General features: G+C 45.4%; 1 protein-coding gene across 6 annotated transcripts in view; it reads right to left on the bottom strand.

Moving 5' to 3' along the window:
- SSBP4 (single stranded DNA binding protein 4) overlaps window positions 1-21,590 on the bottom strand; it is a 589,526-nt gene that overhangs the window by 459,354 nt on the left and 108,582 nt on the right. For 5 of the 6 annotated variants that reach the window (XM_033955056.1, XM_033955052.1, XM_033955053.1 and 2 more), the window contains exon 2: window positions 7,116-7,188. In XM_033955056.1, the coding sequence (XP_033810947.1) occupies window positions 7,116-7,188 (73 nt within the window). Of the gene's footprint in view, window positions 1-1,166; window positions 1,285-7,115; window positions 7,189-21,590 lie in introns of those variants that run through there. The other variant, XM_033955055.1, reaches the window with a different exon arrangement.

Below are 21,590 nucleotides of genomic sequence, written 5' to 3'. Positions count from 1 at the left end.
CAGACACATGGCCCTGCCTTGTTCCACCACAGCCCCGCCCCCCAAACCTCTTCTCAAGCTCGGAGCTGTGTCTGGAGGGCCTCCGAGCATTCGCAGATGTGATGCACTGATGTCACATGCTTGTACGCATGCGTGTAATGTCAACGCGTCACACCCACGCCCTCCAGACACGACCCCAAACTTGAAAACCCGGACGAGCTGCTGCTTTTTAAAAATCCGTCCAGACACCAAGGCAGTCCTCTTAAAAGAGGATATGTCTGGGTAAATCCGGATGTCTGGTAACCCTACTTCTGAGTCCCGCCCCTTTGACATTATTCCGTTGTCCCGGGTGCAGGACCTGGCAGAAATGAACAGCATGCTTCAGGAGAGGCTCCACATTGCATTGCACCGCTATACTGTGTAATGCTGACACCGGAGGGAAGAAGCCGGGAACTACAAAGTGAGGCTTGAGGGGAAAGTCTAATTTCAGGGGGGTGGTGGCAAGAGGGGGAGAAGCTGGACTGCGGGGAGGTAGGTAGGGCAGAACCAAACTAGAACACGGCACCTCTGCCCCCATTTCTATACTTGGGGACAGATGATTGCCAAACACTAAGAAATCAGGGACAGGGGTTTGAAATTGGGGAAATCCCCCCAAATTGGGGACGTCTGGTAACTTATGTATAGAAGGAGTGCTGACTAACACCTTTTTCATATGCTGGAGGCTTAGGTCACTGCCTTAAGAGCTTGCCAAGGTTCCTTGCAATGTGCCATAGCTTTCACTTATGTGCTATGGAAGGGCAAGGCCTCAAATCATCCAACCTGACATTAGCTGGTGCTGAATGCCGCACGCTGTGGTCCAGCCTACAAGAGACATACTTGGACTGAAAGACTCAGCTTAGTTCTCATTTTAGTTTTGTAATTTTAACTCTATGCCTCAGACTATCCCTCACAGTTAGGAAAAATGCCTCACAGGAAAGAGATAGATCTTGCCAGAGCTGCTTGGAATGATACAGCACTACAAACCATCACTAACCCAATCACTTCTCCCCTCCCCCAAGCCCATCAGTCCCCTGAGAGATCTTCCAGCGCTTTGAACAGTGCACTCTCTTTTCTAACTCCTCACGTGTGGTTTTGGGAAGATTCCCAGAATACCTTGCTTTTTGATTTATGCGACATGAACTATTTACCTTGGAGATAAATCCTGGCATACATTCTCCCGGCATTGCGTCTCTGGGAAAACCCGAAGCCGATGGGTCTGTAACAGATAGTGTCAGCTCCTGCTGACTCCCACTTCTGGTTCAGGTCAGGGGCACAGGCAAAGGCACCTCAACTGATGTCTATATCATAATATTCTCATACCGGCAGCCAAGCAACATAGCACCATCAGCCTACACAGCTTCCTTCGCCTCCTTGCAGAAAGCTTCCAGTCTATTTCAAGCTGGAACAAAGGGAGGTTACGTGACTTGTTTTTGCAGGCCAGACCACTGGCAAGGCTAGGCAGTCACCTAGAACAACAGTTATTGAGGGCGCCAAGTCAAAGTGAAACAATAGGTCCCGACAGGCACAAACTCTAAGAATCATCAGCATATTTACAGAATGTTTGTAGGATGATCATGAAAGCTGTGTGTGTGTGTGTGCTGGGAGGAGGGGGGAGGGGAGGAGATAGGCCAGCAGGTTAGGAGCCTCTAAGTTGATTGAGGGGGGTGTCAATCTAAAGGTTCACCTAGGGTGCTCACCACCCTTGCATCAGCTCTTTGTTTATGGCCACATAAAGTGCGTCAGAGAAGGAATTCAAGGCTTCCCCCAATCCGTATCTGTGAACTAACTGTACAGGACTTCCACGTTAGCTTTTCTTAGTTCTGCTTTCCGAGATTGTCGGGTTATTTTGACATCTGCACTGGGGTTAGTGTGTCTTTGTCACTAAGGTTAGGATGCTGGCTTCTGTGACCGCCTTTTCTATTGTAATAGGCCAACAACAAATGACAAAAAGGTTCTGAAGCTATTGATCTCTGCAGGGAAAAGGACTCATCGCTTTCTGAACATCTGAGCTCCTCTGGGGCCACTCGGCCAGCTTGCATTCTGACCCTAGGCAGAGACAAAGCAGCTGCCGCAGGAAGCACAGGAAGAAATCAGAAAGTGAGGATGATACCTCAGCCCTTGTACCAGGAGGCAGTGAGGGAGTTCACCGCTCAGAGTCCTTCCATGTCGGCTTTCGTACACTCAGATTTCCACCCTGCTGGGGGCATTTAGGTCTTCATTGGACTGAATTTCATGAGAAGCTGAGAGTGAGAAATCCTTTCAGCAACGCAGGTCTCCCACTCTCTTTATGTGTCAATGCAATAAAATAGCATCTCTGATTACTGTTGGTCAATGTTTGCTTTCTTAACCAATCAATGCCTGCAATTCTTAGGCACATGCAGATGAGAGAGCTCTATTACCAGTCAGGGTCTATGAGAGGGAGCTCAGGCATCTAGGAGAGCTCTTCTCTTGATCAGAAGAGTGGGAAAAACCACAGGCCGCTGAAAGACTTTCTCTATTGGTCAGAGGCTATGGGCGAGAGCACACACATCTGAGAGAGCTCTTCTACTAGGGAGAAAGCTGTGAGTGAGAGGGAGCACAGGTAGCTGAGAAAGCTCTTCTAACAGAGGATGTAGCACAGTGCACAGCAGCTGGGAGATTCTTCTCCCATTAGAGGATGTGGGTGAGAGCTTTTCTATTAGGAAGAAGGATGTGAGTGGAAGGGGACACAAGCAGCTGAGAGAGTTCTATTAGTCAGAAGCTGTGGGAGGAGGCAAAGTCAGGTGGGAGAGCTCTTCTGTTGGGAAGAAGGCTGCAAGGGGGAGGGAGCACAGGCAGCTGAGAGAGTTCTATTGGTCAGAAGCTGTGGGAGGAGGCAAAGGCAGGTGGGAGAGCTCTTTTGTTGGGAAGAAGCTTCATTTAAGAGCTTAAAAATTAGGCTCACAAATGGTCTGCGCATGCGTTGGGATCGTTATCGAGCAATCCAGGCAGGCAGATGGGGGCATTCCTCTGATCGCCCCCATCTGCATATTTTTGTTTGCAGAATACGTCAGACCTGCCTAGATCGGGCCCGATCAGGCAGGTTGGTGAATCTAGCCCTATGCTCTATTTCTTCAGTTTTAGATGTATAAATCCCTGCTTTGTAAAATCAGAGCTTACACATTTATCTTGCAAAAACATCTAAGAGCCGGTTACTGAAGGATTAAACTGTGAATGATAGCAGTACAAAACATCCCATAATCGACAATAAGAATACAGAAAACAAAAATTGCAGGTGAATACTCCACCACTTCTTCATGGGTCAGAGGAACTAGCTTCCCCTGGCCAGGGAAATTCGAAGAAAGTCAAATACCCTCTGCTGTCCATCAACTGGGTAGTCCTTGGAGGCCCGCAAGCAACAAAGCGCCAAACCAACAGGATCTCTCCAACCCATGACTCCGACCCAGCAATTGTAGGGCCTCAGCGCTGGTCTTCGATCAGGTAACTTCTCCTGAAGCTCGCTGTTCCCAAGTCCCAGGGAGACTCCCCGGTAAAGGCAAGGAAAATGGGTCCCCAAAGTTGAGTAAGCGGCCCATAACTGCATACCAGTGCCACCCCTATGGAACACCGGCTATCAGTTGTGCTTCCGTCCCTCACTCAGCCTGATCAGCAGGTGCTGCTCCATTCTCCCTGGGCAATTTAAGGGTTTCCCAAAATTTCTGCGCCACTACTTTTTCATTGATGGTGAACACCTTGCCCTCTCTCCAGACGCGCAGACAAGCTGGATACACAAGCGCAAATCTCACCCCTTTCTTGTGGAGAAAAGAACAGATAGGCACCATCTCTTGTCATTGCGAGGCCACTTGAGCAGAGTAATCATTGAAGAGCAATATTTTATGCCCCTCATAAGCAAGGCCATTAGCTTGACAGTACGCTTTCAAATTTTGCTCTTTTTCATATCAATTCAAGTACCTCGTAATTGCTGCTCTCGGTTTGGTATTGTTGCTGGACCGCATGTCCAGTCTATGTGCCCTCTCACAGACATAGGCAGCCTCTGATGTTCGCAGGCCCAGATGTTCCGGAAGCAACTGCTGAAAAATTTGTAGAGTTCTGCATCTGGGAGTACTGTAGGGAGACCAACTACCCTTAGGTTGTTGTGGCGTTGCCAGTTTTCTTGCTCCTCCATGCGGACAGTAAGACTCGCACCTGGGCCTGCAAGTGCTCCACACTCATATGGTCTCGCTGTGCCTCATACTCCCACTCCGATAGCCGATGCTCCATCTCTGTAATCCGTTTAGCCTGTCAACTGCCAACTGAAGTTTGTTTAGACAGTCCTCCAGAGCTGTGGTCACCATACGGGAGATCTTGTGGGCCCAATCGCCAAGGTTCAGGGAAGCTGGGGGCTGCAGCATCGCCATTTTTGGTGCGGGAGAGCAGATCTTGGGTTTTGCGACTTTTGCCGATTTTGTCAGCATACCAGCTCCTGGAGCTCTCTCAAACACCTGCCCAATACCTCCCGGATTGCGCTTTCAATAGATATTAAACCCCGTTCGATGTCCCGTTGGGTTTTGGGGATTTTTTAGCAAGATTTTTACCACTAGCTGTGGAGCCCAGTGAAGCACGTCCATCCTGGTCTAGCTCATCAGGTGACCCCCCCCCCCCATATCACAATTTTTATCTGCTTGTCCAGTTTGCTACTTTAATTTTTTGTGCATGCATATTTTACATCAAACCATTTAATGCTGCGAGTCTAATCTCATTGCCAACCTCTTCAAATCCACATTTTATACTTTACATTTTGTGTGTGTTTTAATAATATTGCCTTTTTAATACGTAAATATTCATGCTTTACAATGTTTGTATTGATGTTTTGTAGGCTCCTGAAGAAGGCTGGTTAGGCTGAAACATGTGCGTGTTGCACTAATTAGGCAGAGTTTTAAATAAATGAATTAACACACCAGCATCATTGAACATCTCCACTGTTGTTTCTTCCGTGTTTGAGTTGTAGAGATGATTCTCCTGCCTTTCCTTGCTGGATTGATTTTTCTATATGTGCACCACTATAACACCAACTTGGCCTACTCTAAGAAGAAAATACTATTCACTGAATTTAATTCTGTCCTCTGAGTCTAATTTAGAATTTTTTTTTTTAAATTAATTGCCTTTTTGAAGTACAAGCTCATAGCAGATAACATATTCCAGTAAAGTTGGAATGTCCCTGGCCCCAAGAGGGCATAAAATTTAAGGGCTTCATTTATTAATGTGCATTAACCAATGAACATATATTAATGGTTCCATAAAATAGGTCATTTTTAATTTTTTTATTAGCAGGTTGCGCGTTAATGTTGTCATTGTATGCAGTAATTGCAAATAATTAAAAAATAAGCATTTACCATCTCCTATTTAGGGCATACTAAGGTCTCCTGTTATACAGTGGACTCTCAGTTAATCAACACCCATAGGCTGGATATATGTAGTTTCTGGTTGCTTGAGAGTTACTATTAAAAATAGGCTTAACTAATACTATACCCCATCCTATGCCATACTATAAACTGTTCCAGACAAACTACCAGACATGTGGTAGGCAAAGCATGGGCATACTCAGATGTGGCAAGCCAAGTTTACACTTCAATTTCCGCCAGAATTTGATTTTATTTTCATTTCTGTTTAAAGTATTACAGTATTTCTTAGATTTTTTTTTTTTTTTTTTTTTTTTTTGCTAGTTGCTTGAGAGTTCTGGTTGCTTGAATTCTGGTTAACAGAGAGTCTACTGTGCTCAGTCAGTGCTGCTAATGTGATCAAAGTATCTGAATAGTGCTTCCATGCCCATTCTCTGCCCAGACAAGCCCACCTCCCAAAATATATTTAAATAAATAAATACCGCACACTAAAGGGAAAGTTGCCTGCATTAGGGTTTAGCACACTTTAATAAAAGGGCCCCTATATGCTTAACCTAAATTAATGCAGATTAAATCATTAATGTTAAGGGGTTAACACACATTAGTACAGGAAGTCCTAAATTTGTAACTAAGGCAATGGAGACTGAAGGTCACACAGAGCAGTAATGGCAGTAGTGGGATCTGAACTCTGGTTACTCCAGTTCTTGGCTTGCAGCACTAACCACTAAGCCACTCCTCCACTCAGTGGCATAGTAAGGGTAGGCGGCACCCGGGGTGGTGGCGCCTCTCCCCCACCCCCTCTGCCTGCCCTATCCCTGTACCTTTTTAGCTTCTCCGGTGTGAGCAGCATGCCCACGTCGGTGACTGCTCGCCCTTTGATGTCATTTCCTAGTTGCGGGTCCCAGAAGTGATGTCAGAGAGAGTGCCGACGCAGGCAGCAACCTCTCGCCAGGGAAGTAAAAAAAGGTACGGGGGAAGGCAAGGGATACGTGGCAAGGAGAGGAGCGGGGGGAGGGCGGAGAGGAGGAGGGATGCCATGCCCTTAGGAAGACCGCACCCCCTGACTACGCCACTACCTCCACTGTCTCAGTGCTGCAGTAACTCCAGCAGTAATGCAGTGCCCTTCCAGTACTAATGTGGAAATATCTCAGCCTTATTCTAACACAGTGATCTCAAACTTGCAGCCAGGGGGCCACATGTGGCCTGCCAGGTACTATCTTGAGGCCCTCGGTATGTTTATCATAATCACAAAAGTAAAATAAAACAGTTTCTTGATCATATGTCCCTTTAGCTATAAATTACAATATTATTATTAAGACTTAGCCAAAAGGAAAGATTTATAAACTATAAAGAGTTTTACCTTATGCAAAACTGTCATTTCTTTAATAAGACATTAACTATTTTTTTCTGAGGCTCTCCAAGTACCTACAAATCCAAAATGTGGCCCTGCAAAGGGTTTGAGTTTGAGACCACTGTTCTAACATCTTCAATAGATACAAATGAATGGAAATCATTGAGTGTTGAATATCACCAAGGAATAATTTGACTGAACTGCCACTGGAGGGTGAGACACGGGATGGTATCTGTTATTTGAAACATATACGGTGTAAGAACTATATTGCAGTTAATAAGATTTTCAAGAGTTATCAAGATGAGCTATAAAGGCGACGGGGTGAAGGGTGCTGTACCATCCAGTGCTGGAAGCAATATCTTTGCTAACATAGATGCATCAATTCTTACCTCTGACAGGAAAGTCTGTGCTGATTTCTGAGCTCCTACGTGCAGCAAATACTCGTAAACGTATAAAGCTAACCTGGAGAAAAAAAAAAGAAGCATTAAGTGCATGCCCTACAAAACTGGAAGAAAAGTGCATCACTTTGGGAGACCAGCTCCGGCCTAGATGTTTCAGCTGCTTTCATAGTCACATTCTGGAAATTTAGGGCTTGTGTCACCCCGTCAGCACAGGTACTGTAACTCCAACAACTTTTCCTTGGACTCTACACCATTCTGTCAGAATTATGAAGTGTTTCTCCTAGGACAAGCAGGATGAGTCAGCCACAAATGGCTGATGGGACTTCACCCATGTGGCTGACTATCCTGCTGTCCACGGAGAACCTACGTTACAGGTAAGTAACAACACTTTACTCGCTTATAAGAAGGGTAATAATGGAACACCACAGGCCTGCCAGAAAGTTTTCAAAGGGAAACTTACTTTCCAGCAGCACACACCTCACTGGTAACTTTGCCTCGGCCTAGTTTGCGCCTATAGGATCTGAAAATGAATTCATCATGTGTAATTTTCCATCTTGACCTAATCTTGTCCCTATGAGCATACATATTTTTATCTGCATTAAAATGAAACTGGGGGATGGGGAGGAAGGCAAGATATTCAAATCTTGTTTACTTTTGTAAATTCTTTTAATTATTACCTCAAGGAAATTAGATGGCTCCATTGTCATAAGAGACAGCCTAATGCAGTTCTGGCTCCCTCCCCTCCACACACATACACACACTTTTGCATGTAGGGAAATGTAGTTCTGGCTTTTTTTAGGTAAATGAGCATGGACTTAGCCAGTCCCTCAGGAAATGGAAATATGGCAGCATTATTGTCAGCAGAGACAAGTGGCGGCTCATTTTGATGAAGCACGAGCAGAAGACACAGCAGCATGCATTCTTTCACTCCTTGGCCTTGCCATCTGCAAGACATCCGCACACAACCACCACAATTAGGTCTCACACTGCCTGTTCTGACAAAAGCATGGTCTGTGCATAGAGGAACCTCGGAGGGTGAATGTGACCAATTTAAAAATATTAATAATAATGACCAAAGAGCATGTCTGGGAATGATACAAGGGGTGATGGTGAAGGTCAGGGAGAGAGATAACAAAAATTCTGAGAAGAAAGGGAGATACAAGCAGCCTGGGTGAGGCAGGGGGACCTCCCCTGATGCCATCTAGGCCCTTCACACTCCCCGAACATTGTGACCTCATCGGTCACCCTCTCTCTCGCAAACATCGCAGTCCCAACACTCCCTACCCCCACTTAAGATCCTTGGCAGGAGGGAAGGCTTCCGGGTCAATGGGCTGCATGCATAAGCCGCCGATCGTGGCTTTGCAAAGACAAGGGGACCACATGCTGGAGCCGCTTCTTGCAGCTTTGACAACAGAAGAGCGGCTGAGAGGAGGGAGCTGGCAAGAGGAGGTAAATGCGGGAGGCACGAATTTGGGACACAGAATGGAAGTGGAGGGTTGTGTTTGGACAGGAAGGGAGGAAGAAGGGGAGCGCTGGCACAGGAGGAGAAAGGCAGTACCCCGGTTCGTAAGTACGTCGTTTGACATAAGTCGAGCATTCTTAAACCAAAAACTGCCTGTACTAGAGAAGCCCCACCTCCAATCTCGCAGCCTCTGTGTTGCCTTGGAGGAGAAAGGTCACCTGAATGGGCAGCATCACCTTGGAGAGGCAGGAAGTGATCCTGTAACAAGGACCTATCCTCCAGGTAATGCAATACCGTCTCACACCAAGGAGCATGTGCCCAGAACAGAAGGGTTAGGACAGCTATTGTAGCTGGTGATTGAATCATTAGAGATTTAGATAGCTAATGGACTTGATGACTGCTTGGTAACTTGCTTAATTAATGTGAAGGTGCTCACCTTACACATTACCTGAATAAGATTTTAGGTGGCACTAAGGAGAAGCTGAATGTCTTGACACATATCAGTAACACGTATCAATGATATAGAAAAGTGTGAGAGGGAAGTTCTAGAAGTCAAATTTAAGGAATCTAGACCTTCCAGGGCAGCATTCTCAGAGATGCTCCCATTCCACCTGCAAGACCCAGGAGACAGATACAGCTCTGAAGTCTTAATGCATGAGACGATGGAACAAGAGGGATTTAGGTTTGTTAGCAACTGGGTAATATTCTGGGGAAGGAGGGTCTCTGCTCCAAAAAGATGGGCTCCACTTTAACTGGTCTCTTTTTAAATAAAATATCCTTAAATGGTAGTACACAACAGAACTACCCATCCCAGTTTTCAGTCTGATGTATAGATGAGGACTTAGATGACTATTATAAACTGGAAAGTCATCTCACCTTCTCTGAGCACACTACCACTGAACTGCATATCTGAAAAAAAAAATACAGCCCCTAACCCTTTGTAGTAATCAGTCTTCATGGAATTGGTAACGTTACCAGTAAGTCATTAAATTTTAAAGTATTTACACTGCACAGGCTCCCTATATACTCAGAAGCATCACTCATAACATTCATAAGCTCTTAAGCGAAGGATGTTGGGGAGAGGAGAAAGAGGCAACCGACGCTCAACTCTGTGTGTGTTGTTCTGTTGAGGTTAACTCTTATTTTCATGGTATCTGGCGTTGTGAGGTGGATACAGGCCTTTTGGAAGGCGCTGGCTTCCTTCTTGCAGGACCTTTTGCAGGTTCCCGTGCCTGTATCGGTGCTTTCTATGTTATTTGATCATTTTTCTTTACTCTCCGTGTACACTTCTTCAGAAAAAAATATTTCTTAGTAAATGTTTCATTTGGGGGAAGAAATGTACCTTATGTTGTTGCCTCTCTTCTAAACCCCCCCTCCTTTTGGCTTTGGAGGAATCGACTACATGAACTTATGGGCTGGGAAGCCCGTTTGACCTGTTCTTCTCGTCGCCCGGAGCAGAGACTTTGTCAACACTTGGACTCCATATTTGAACATTTTGTCCCCTCCGAGTCATAGCCATATCCTGAATAGACTCCAATTGTAATCTGGTATACCTGGTATAACCCCTCCCCCTCCCCCCTGTCTGTATACTGTAGTATTTCTGTTGGTGGGGGAGGGAGGGAAGGGGGTGGGTGGGGTTCTTTCTGGGGGGTAGGGGTGTTGTTCATGACCGTGGAGGACATAAGAGTCTAGTCCTCCACGGTAGCTCGTTGTTTTTGTAAACCTTGTCCTATGCTTTTGTTGTACCTGCTGTTGTCACCGTTTAATAAAAAGATTTAAATATAAAACTGACTAGGGGAAAAGTATGGTGAATTTATCGGGCCAAATAGAAACAAATCTCTCCCCCACCCCCTCCTAATCAAGGAAAATTATCAAGTCATGCAGGAGAAGCAGCCGAAATGACATCACTCAGAAACTGGTTCTCTCATACTGGATGTGATATCAGAATTGACAGTTTGTATTGTAAAAGGGAAGTGATGTCATGGGTGAGGCTTCCATGGCTGTTTCTAAGCAGAGAGAAATTATTGGGGTACTTGCTAAAGCAGTGGTTCCCAACCCTGTCCTGGAGGACCACCAGGCCAGTCGGGTTTTCAGGATAGCCCTAATGAATATGCATGAGAGAGATCTGCATATAATGGAGATGCCAGGCATGCAAATCTGCTCCATGCATATTCATTAGGGTTATCCTGAAAACCCGACTGGCCTGGTGGTCCTCCAGGACAGGGTTGGGAACCACTGTGCTAAAGAATTTAACACAGAGCAGCAGAAAAATCACAGTTTTAGGTGATCCAAGGTGGCAGAAAATGATACTACATAATAATTCTTTGGTTCTGCAACTCTGGTTGTCCAACACATCAAAACCTTAATTTTATAAGTCACTCCATATCAAATCCCCTGGGAGATTCATTCTCCCTCCCCCCCCACCCCAGTCTGGAAAATCCTGTTGCTAGTAAACAGATAAAAGCACTAATATAACACTTAAAAGCAAACATTTGCCAAAAAAATGTATCCATTCATACAGGAAAGGTATTTCAGAGTAGTTACAATGAATTCTCTCTGTTAGAAGAGCCATTTATCTTTGCAGAGGTGTGCATGTTTTTGACACCTGGCCAATTAACTATAAACTCTGATATTAACAGCAGTTAATGAAGTGTGATAATAGCTCATACTTGACTAATTAACTTTTTTTATGCAAATAAAGTGACTATTACTGAGGCAACACATTGTGGAAGTGGCTAGCAGTGCTGTGAGGGAGCAGAGGAACAGTGACACCGTGGTTCCAGCATCCTTTTTCATGTTATCAGTACAGTATGCACAACTCAAGTAAACTGATGACTCTTCAGTATTGGTATTTCATGAGCATAGCAGAAATTCACAGAATTTGTGCACTAACATTTTTCCCATTGCAGCAGATGCTCGGAAAAACCTGGAATTTTTTTTAAGAACATAAGAACTGCCATCTCCGGATCAGACCTTTGGTCCATCAAGTCCGGCGATCCGCACACGCGGAGGCCCAGCCAGGTGTACACCTGGCGTAATTTTAGCGGATTTCTTTTTTTTTATATATATAATTTCTATTCTTGCACCCCCTTAAATGCTTCCATGAAACTTGGCAAAATCCCAGAGAAGCCATAATGCCCAAAGAGACAATATTTAAAGCTTACTAGTCCACCCATTATTCCACACTGGTCTGAAGGGAAGATTACCTAAGTCAGGAGGGCCCACACTTTTTTGGCTTGCGAGCTACTTTTAAAATGACCAAGTCGAAATGATCTACCAACAATAAAATTTAAAAAAAACCCACAAAGCACACTATAAGCAGAGAAAATGTTAATCATCATTTGAATTTGGGGTTTTTCTCAGAGGTCAAGGCAGATGACTTTAAAATATGCAATGTTACCTCAGTAACAACTATACAAAAATAGACAAATATACCCCCTCCCCTTTTACTAAACCGCAATAGCGTTTTTTAGCGCAGGGAGCTGCGCTGAATGCCCTGCGCTGCTCTTGATACTCATAGGCTTCCTGCGCTAAAAAACGCTATTGCGGTTTAGTAAAAGGGGCCATAGTGCAAAATATAGACAGCGGATATAAATTCTCAAAACCAACACATTTTGATCACTAAATTGAAAATAAAATCATTTTTCCTACCTTTTTGTCTGGTGATTTCATGAGTCTCTGGTTGCACTTCCTTCTTTTGTAAAGTCAATATTTCTTTCTGCCTTTCTTTCTCTCCCCCCCACTTCCCCAATTCTTTCACAACCCCCACCCCCAAGCCACCACGCCGATTTCTCCTGCTGCTTCCCCGAGCCAGGTCTGGCACATACAAGCACCGGGCCCACATGACTTCACCTCCGACGTCAATTCTAACGTCGGGGAGAAAATTCCAGGCCAGCCAGGCAGTGATTGGCTGGCCCAAAACTTCCTCTCCGACATCAGAATTAATGTCGGAGGTGAAGTCTTGTGAGTCCGGCGCTTGTACGCGCCAGGCTTGGCTTGGGGAAGCAGCAGGGAGAAAAAGATTGCAAAGGCAAAACGATCAACTCGCGTTGCCTTTGCAATCTACTAGTTGATCGTGATTGACCATTTGGGCACCCTTGACCTACGCCAATAAAGGTAAGGGTTTGCCCCTTTAAACAATGCAAAAAGAAAAAAATTCAACGAATCTGCAGTAAAAGGTGAACACCAAAAACAAGAAAAAAAACCTGCAGAATGGAATGTACATGATATAAGAATCTTTATTTAAAAAGCATACAAAATTGTAATCCTTAAAAAAATGACTCTCATGTACATGGAATATGGACTTTATGGAGTGGACCCAACATGGTCCGTGTTTCGAAGAAACATTCCTTCCTCAGGGGTCCGGGATGTTCTTCGGTAGCTGCACTCACCCTGTGTCTCTGCTCAGGAAATTTCTTGCTTCCGATACAAAAATTTTGATGATTTTAACACAACATTGTTTTCCACATTCACTTTCTACGTGTGATACATTGGACATCCCGGACTCCTGAGGAAGAAGTGTTTCTCCGAAACACGGACTGTGTTGGGTCCGTATTCCATATATATGAGAGCCATTTTTTAAGAATTACAATTTTGTATGCTTTTTAAATAAAGATTCCTGTAACTTGTACATTCCATTCTGCAGTTTTTTCTTGTTTTTACTATAAACAATGTAACATAGTAACATAGTAACATAGTAACATAGTAACATAGTAGATGACGGCAGATAAAGACCCGAATGGTCCATCCAGTCTGCCCAACCTGATTCAATTTAAATTTTTTTTTTTTTTTCCTTCTTAGCTATTTCTGGGCGAGAATCCAAAGCTCTACCCGGTACTGTGCCTGAGTTCCAACTGCCAAAATCTCCGTCAAGACCCACTCCAGCCCATCTACACCCTCCCAGCCATTGAAGCCCTCCCCAGCCCATCCTCCACCAAACGGCCATACACAGACACAGACCGTGCAAGTCTGCCCAGTTACTGGCCTAGTTCAATATTTAATATTATTTTCTGATTCTAAATCCTCTGTGTTCATCCCACGCTTCTTTGAACTCAGTCACAGTTTTACTCTCCACCACCTCTCTCGGGAGCGCATTCCAGGCATCCACCACCCTCTCCGTAAAGTAGAATTTCCTAACATTGCCCCTGAATCTACCACCCCTCAACCTCAAATTATGTCCTCTGGTTTTAACCATTTTCCTTTCTCTGGAAAAGATTTTGTTCTACGTTAATACCCTTTAAGTATTTGAACGTCTGAATCATATCTCCCTGTCTCTCCTTTCCTCTAGGGTATACATATTCAGGTCTTCCAGTCTCTCCTCATACGTCTTCTGGCGCAAGCCTCCTATCATTTTCGTCGCCCTCCTCTGGACCGCCTCAAGTCTTCTTACGTCTTTCGCCAGAACGGTCTCCAAAACTGAACACAATACTCCAAGTGGGGCCTCACCAATGACCTGTACAGGGGCATCAACACCTTCTTCCTTCTACTGACTACGCCTCTCTTTATACAGCCCAGAATCCTTCTGGCAGCAGCCACTGCCTTATCACACTGTTTTTTCGCCTTTAGATCTTCGGACACTATCACCCCAAGGTCCCTCTCTCCGTCCGTGCATATCAGCTTCTCTCCTCCCACATATATACGGTTCCTTCCTATTATTAATCCCCAAATGCATTACTCTGCATTTCTTTGCATTGAATTTTAGTTGCCAGGCATTAGACCATTCCTCTAACTTTTGCAGATCCTTTTTCATATTTTCCACTCCCTCTTCGGTGTCTACTCTGTTACAAATCTTGGTATCATCTGCAAAAAGGCACACTTTTCCTTCTAGCCCTTCAGCAATGTCACTTACATACATATTGAACAGGATTGGCCCCAGCACCGAACCCTGAGGGACTCCACTAGTCACCTTTCTTCCTTCGAGCGACTTCCATTAACCACCACCCTCTGGCGTCTGTCCGATAGCCAGTTTCTGACCCAGTTCACCACTTTGGGTCCTAACTTCAGCCCTTCAAGTTTGTTCAACAGCCTCCTATGAGGAACTGTATCAAAGGCTTTGCTGAAATCCAAGTAAATTACATCTAGCATATGTCCTTGATCAGCTCTCTGGTCACCCAATCAAAAAATTCAATCAGGTTCGTTTGGCACGATTTACCTTTTGTAAAGCCATGTTGCCTCGGATCCTGTAACCCATTAGATTCAAGGAAATACACTATCCTTTCTTTCAGCAACACTTCCATTGTGACCCTGGGCAAGTCACTTAATCCCCCAGTGCCCCAGGTACATTAGACAGATGTGAGCCTACCGGGACAGATAGGGAAAAATGCTTGAGTACCTGAATAATTTGTAATCCGCATAGAATTGTAGGACATGCGGAATATAAATCTAAACTAAACTAAAACCTTAGGTTTGTATACCGCATCCTCTCCACAATCATAGAGCTCGGCACGGTTTACAGGAGTTGGGAGAGAAAGGAACTCCAATGAAGGTTAAAGAATAAAGTAAGAAGAATATTTAGAGGGCTTAGTATGCCAAAGATGGAGTAAGTATTACATTTTTGAGAATAGCCAGGTTTTCAGATGTTTGCGGAAGAGTTGGAGAGAGCTCAGGTTCCGAAGAGGGGAGGTAAGGTTGTTCCAGAGCTCAGTGATTCTGAAGGGGAGGGAGGTCCCTAGTTTTCCTGCATGGGAAATGCCTTTTAATGAGGGGAAGGATAGTTTTAATTTGTGGGTGGGTCTGGTGATATTAGGATTTGAGGAGTTCCAAGAAAGTGGGAAAAAGGGAGGGAGGATGCCGTATAGGATTTTGAAAGTTAGACAGGCGCATTTAAAGTAGACCCTGGTGTTTATCGGAAGCCAGTGAAACTTGGACAGGAGCAGTGAGACATGGTCGAATTTACTTTTTGCGAAGATAAGCTTAGTCGCGGCATTCTGAATCCACTGAAGTCTATGAAGGTTTTTCTTGGTTAGGCTTAAGTAGATAGAGTTGCAATAGTCCAATCTGGAAAGGATGATGGATTGGACAAGGACGGTAAAGTGTTTTTGATGGAAACAGGATCTTACTTTCTTCAGCATGTGAAGGCTGAAAAAGCATTTTTTTTAACCAAGGAATTGAGGTGGTCGTTGAAGGACAAAGTAGAATCAATGATGATGCCCAGAACATTGCTTGAGGGTCTGACCTGGCTGTAGAGTTCATTCTCCTGTCTTCTGAAGACATTCCTCACTGCTGATATGGGCTCAGACACTTATATAATTTCCTAACAAACTCTCTGGTAAGTTCCTACTAGTGCTGCCTGATTCAGTGAAAAATATTTCGATTTGATTCACCCTGTTGAATCGATTTTTTGATTCAATTCGATTCATTTTCAATGACACAGCTTTTTAAGTTTAAACATTTTATTTAAATAAGGAAATCGGGCGGCACTACCATATTCCCCCTCCTCAATTCTCAGCTTCCCCAGAGCATCCCCAAAGAAAGGACCCCATATTCCCCCTCCCCAGCTCCCCCGATTCCCAGGCCCAGAGCATCACCAAAGAAATAGGTCTCATATTCCCCCTCCCCAGCCCCCTCCCCGATTCTCAGCTTCCCCAGGCTCAGAGCATCCTCAAAGAAATAGGCCCCATATTCCCCCTCTCCAGCCTACAGAGATGATTCTCAGCTTCCCCAGAGCATCCCCAAAGAAATAGGCCCCATATTCCCCCTCCCCAGCCCACCTCCCCGATTCTTAGCTTCCCCAGAGCATCCCCAAATAAAGAGTCTCCATATTCTCCCTCCCCAGCCCCCCTCCCCGATTCTCAGCTTCTCCAGGCCCAGAGCATCCCCAAAGAAATAGGCCCCATATTCCCCCTCCCCAGCCCACCTCCCCGATTCTTAGCTTCCCCAGAGCATCCCCAAATAAAGAGTCTCCATATTCTCCCTCCCCAGCCCCCCTCCCCGATTCTCAGCTTCTCCAGGCCCAGAGCATCCCCAAAGAAATAGGCCCCATATTCCTCCTCCCCAGCTCCCCTCCCCGATTCTCAGCTTCCCTAAAGAAAGGTTCTCAGCTTCCCCCTTCCCCTCCCCCCCAATTCCATGGCCTCAGGAAAAGAAGAGAGCACTGCAGCAGAGAGACCCTTTACTTACGCTGAAAGTTAGATGCGGGGACTCTAGAGGAGAAATGCTTTTGGGAACGAGCCAGCCAAAAGCCAACAACTACAAAAAAATAAACGTGCTTGCAAGTTGCCGTCACTGCCGCCGCCACCGCCACAGATCACACACTTGCTTTTTTTTCTCCTGCACTCATTAGCTATGAGCGCCTCCGCCTTCCCCGTCTATTTCCCCAGCCCGCCGCCCAGGGAGATGGGCTGTGGCTACTCCACGGCCGCCACCGGCGCCTACAGGGTAGTTAAGTCAAGGGATCACTCACTTCCTGGAGAGAACCCACCCCTTGCTCCCTCCCCCAAGCCCTGATCGGCAGCTCCCGGGTTTGCCTTTCCTGTTGCCTCTGGCTCTTTCGCTTTGACATGTCTGCATCAGATGAAGAACTCCGGCATTCATGACAGAGAGAAAGCCTGAACGCGAGCGGGTCTCAAGGGGGCCGACCTTTGAATCGGTGAGTTCGATTTTTTGTGCAAATGAATCGATTCGAACCGATTCCCCCAAAGTGAATTGGTGAATCGATTCGAATCGCGAATCAGGCAACACTAGTTCCTACAAAGAAATATGGGCATGTTCTGCACAGACCTTCAAAGCAACACCATCCAGAGGCCAAGGAGATGCCCTGAGTGTTGAAGAGTGTCCAACAGAGATCACTGCATGACAGAACTGTGTGCCCCAGCTCCACTGCTTCCTCAAAGCTTCTTATCCTTCCCAAGCTTCAACACAGATTGTACAATATTTGACACAAGACTCAGTAGCCAGGCACCTTTAACTTGTTTAACCCTGGCAAAGACACCAGAGCACAAGCTGTTATTTAAAGTGAACCGATGCAAATTCAGCTGAGGGGGGAGGGGGAGCAGAGATAGCCCAGCATGGGGAGCAGATGGACACAGCCTACATTGAAACCTCTTAAAGAGCAAGGCAAATGCATTGACATCTTTCTGGCCTATCCGCTGCCTTATGTGAACGAGGGAGTGGAAAATGAACTGCCCAGCTAATGGCACACACTGCAAGCCAACTCTAAGGAAGTTCAGAATGAACAAGGGAATGAACAGAGCTCTTTTCACAGGGCACCAGCAGTGGTGACTGGGAAGGAGCACCTGGCTTTTTGCATGAGAAGTTTGTCAAGGAGAGTACTCTTAAAAAGCCATTTGAGTGGGTATAAGAGAATGAAAATGAGGGTTTTGGAAACAGCCCATGCTATATGCTGGTAAAAGTTTATGGGGTAGATCCACTTCAGGTGCATTTGAACCTGCAGTCAGGGGAGGTGCTGCTAAGTACAGAGTTTGGAAATAGGAAGGGGTGCTGAAAAGTTCTCAGCCCAAACAAGAAGAGAACGATGTGGACATGGTTCAAAAAATGATCTGAAACAATATCAAAAACATAGAATCTCGTTTCTGCAAAGTGGCACTTAACAAATCAGACAACACACTTTTCAGATACAGTGGCAAAATAACGCTCAGAATTAAGGAAGTTGGTTGGTTGGGTTGAAAATTTCTCAGCACCCCAATGCAATCCATACCTTCAAATTTTCAATCATTGTCACACAAATTAGGTCTGTGCCAGTTCTTTTGTTTATGCAACTTTCCAAGCACACATGTATTTCCACTAGCAGCCTGTAGCCAAGAAATATCCACAAACTATGCATCTATCCAGGCAATCTTAAAATTAACCGCTTGACGGTCAAAGCTATGTGCTCTGGAAAATCTAGTTGGGGTGTCAACCTGAAGTCCTAGAAGGCCACAAACCAGTCTAGTTTTCAGGATACTCAAAATGAATATACATAAGGTTTATCTGCATATAATACACTAATTAGAGATATCCTGGAAGCCCAGGCTGGTTTTGACAGCCGTGATCTAGAAAGAGGGAGTCCATACAGGGCCAGGTCTGGGGAAGGTGGGGGTGGGAGTAGATAGGGTTAAGTTCAGCCAGTTCTGTTTTTTCTCCCGTTGCTGCATGGATTAATAGCTCTGACGTTCCAATTAAGTCTCCTATGAGAAACAGAACTCAGTAAAGGACTACTGCCTCTGAGCTCCCCTTCTTCCAACTACGACCCCTTTAGTCTTCAAATATGCCATCTAATTTACTGGCATATCATTAAAAAGTTCCTCATGTCAGATACATGAGTAAAACACAGCAGAAACATGCAGTAGATAGTGCAGAATACTAACCACATCTGTCTCTGTGTTATGATGACATTGGAAATTAGTTTCCTGCTGTATACACAATTAGACTGTGAAATAATATAAAATGACTTTGTCAAAATTGCATTGCTATACTAGCAGCAGTGTCCTCCAAGGCAGAACCAGACAGCTCAATGGCAGCATCGTGGACATATGAAAAGAACTAATTTGAGCAGGAGGATGTTGAAGAGACAGTGCTCACAGGCCCTGGGAGGGAGTTCCAGTCATTAAACAGTGACACCTAGTGGAACGTTCAGGAATGCACTGGGTTCCATGGCTGGTCTAGTTGGAAGAAGAAATAAAATGCAGAAAGGCTTGGGTAGCTGCCAGTGGTAGACTCCCCCTCAGCTGGAAACCCGTAGGAAAGAGAAAGATACTGATAAAAAAATAACAATGAGGTCAATACTGTATTCAAAGTGATTTAAGTAGGCAGAAGAGGCTCCTAGCCTTTTAAATCGCACTTGGCAGGTCAGCCACCAATATTCAGTGATATTGGCACAACAGCCTTCTCAAATCTGGGCAGAAGAGGGGTTTTTCTAGGGTGGAGTCAGGGAGGAGCTGGGAGTTATACAAGTGCTAGAAATATTCAGTGTTGCTGCCTGCAAAGCTAAGCAACCAAATAAGCCTGACCTCATTTGGGAGCTTAGCTATGAGGGTGCCAGCACTGAATATAAGCCTCCATTTCTCACCCCCTGCTCCCCTTGCCCCTGCCACCCTAAAAAAAAGTTCAGATCTCACACCTGGACCCACCCCAAACATGACAAGCCTCTCCTGTGATATTCTGATCCACCACCCAGACTATTCTCAACATGACAAGTACCCCCCACTCGAGTTCTGACCCTCCTCTTGATCCCTCTTGACCATCCTGCTCCCCCCACCCCGGGCCCACTGGGCCATACCCACTCATTTTTGCCCTTGGCTGTTTCAGTGGTAAAATGGTGGTCACAACCTCTAGTGGTAGTCTTGTGGTACTACCAACTCTAGTGGCAATACCATGAGACTACCATTAGAGGTCATGGCCACTATTTCACAGCTGGAGCAGCTGTGGCAGAAGTGAGTAGGGTTTACTCCTACCCCAATGACCTACTGAACCATCAGGAATGGTCAGGTAGGCCCAGGGAGAGGGCCTTCTTGGTCATCGAGGAGTGGCTTTTCATGTTGGGGGAGGGGTTATTAAATTGATCCCCTTAGGTGAGACCTGGCAAATATTCAGCTGGGACTCACATAAGAGGTGATGGCCATAACATTCTCAGATAGCCCTGGATATTCAAAGTCAGTGCCTGGATGTGGCCATCATTGCTAGCTACCCTAAGAGCAGACAGTGAGTTGCCTTGGGTAATATTAGAGAGGTTCATATACCATTCACAACCTCTCTATTGTGTAAATGCAGCACTAAAGAAGAAGGAAAAATTCAGTCTTGTGCTCACACTGGCTGGACAGATTTATTACGGAGTTTTTATAAAGTGATTCAGCCCCAGGGAAGAAGAGAGATAAGTTTACTGTCAGCCCAGTAGCATTCCTGGGAAGAACTTTTCTGCTTTGGGGCTGCGTTCATTCCGAATTCTCACCTGAGGCTACTGAGGATACCAGAGGATGTCACAGTGGCCCTGTAGTGCAATACTTGCTCAGAGGAAGACTCAAGCTTGAAACTTGCTGCAGTTTTCTCTGCAAATGAGAGCTGCTTTCAGGTGCTATGACCTCAGCTGCCCTCTTGCCCCTGGGGAGGCTTGCAAAGGAGCATCAGGAGTTTTTGCCTCTCTGACAGGCTCCACAGGGAATACACGTAACACTGGGAAAGGAAGCAAAGCCGTGTTCTAAATTGCACGTCTGTATATGGATATAGTATTTTCTAATTTTCCTCCATATATTAATCACTTGAGGCAATGTACAGACTAGGGGTAGACTGACCTTTCAGGCAACTGAAGGCCCAAAGCAGATGAGGAGCCCAAACCTCCTCCCCACATGACCAACATCTCTCTCCTCTCCGTTCCTAGGTCTGGCCCTTCCTCCCACCCCCACTCCAGTATCTCCCCTGTCTCTGACCATTGCACCCCATCCCCACACATTTACCTCAAAAGTTCCTTTCTCCATACAGAGTCCTGACATAAGCTATCTGCTGCTGGCTGGAACCTTCTCTCTGCTGCAGTCCATCCTTGTAGAAACATGAAGTTACATCAGAAAGGGGCAGGCCCCAGCAAAGAGAAGGTTCTGGTCAGTGGCAGACAGCCTAGTCAGAATCCTATATGGAGAAAGGAACTTTCGATATAAAATGTAGTGGGGGGAGGTGAACCTGGGGAGAGAGAGTGAGATATGGAACCAGGAGGCCCAAATCCGTGTCAGTCTGCCCCTGGTACAGACCAAAAATACTCATTCCAATAAACACTACTGTGGCTATTTTGGAAGCCCTATGGTTTTAGATGAACAGAATCTGGCATTTAGACACATATACTGCAAACACATTTAATGCCAATTTTAAAAGACTACATATACACATCCAGAATATGAAGATGTGCATATGGCAAGGGGGCATGGCCTGGACAGATTATAAACTATTTAGATGAGGCTGAAAAAGTTTCATCTGTTCTGACTTTGGAAATCACCAAACTGACCAATGCTGGAGGTGCTCCAATAGTTAGTAAAAAAATTTATTAAAATTAGCCAATAAACAGATTACCTTATTTCCAT

The sequence above is a fragment of the Geotrypetes seraphini genome, chromosome 8 (assembly GCF_902459505.1).
Source record: "Geotrypetes seraphini chromosome 8, aGeoSer1.1, whole genome shotgun sequence".
NCBI classification, from domain to species: Eukaryota; Metazoa; Chordata; class Amphibia; order Gymnophiona; family Dermophiidae; genus Geotrypetes; species Geotrypetes seraphini.
The sequence above is the reverse complement of the archived record's forward strand: the minus strand, read 5'-3'. Positions and strand labels throughout refer to the sequence as shown.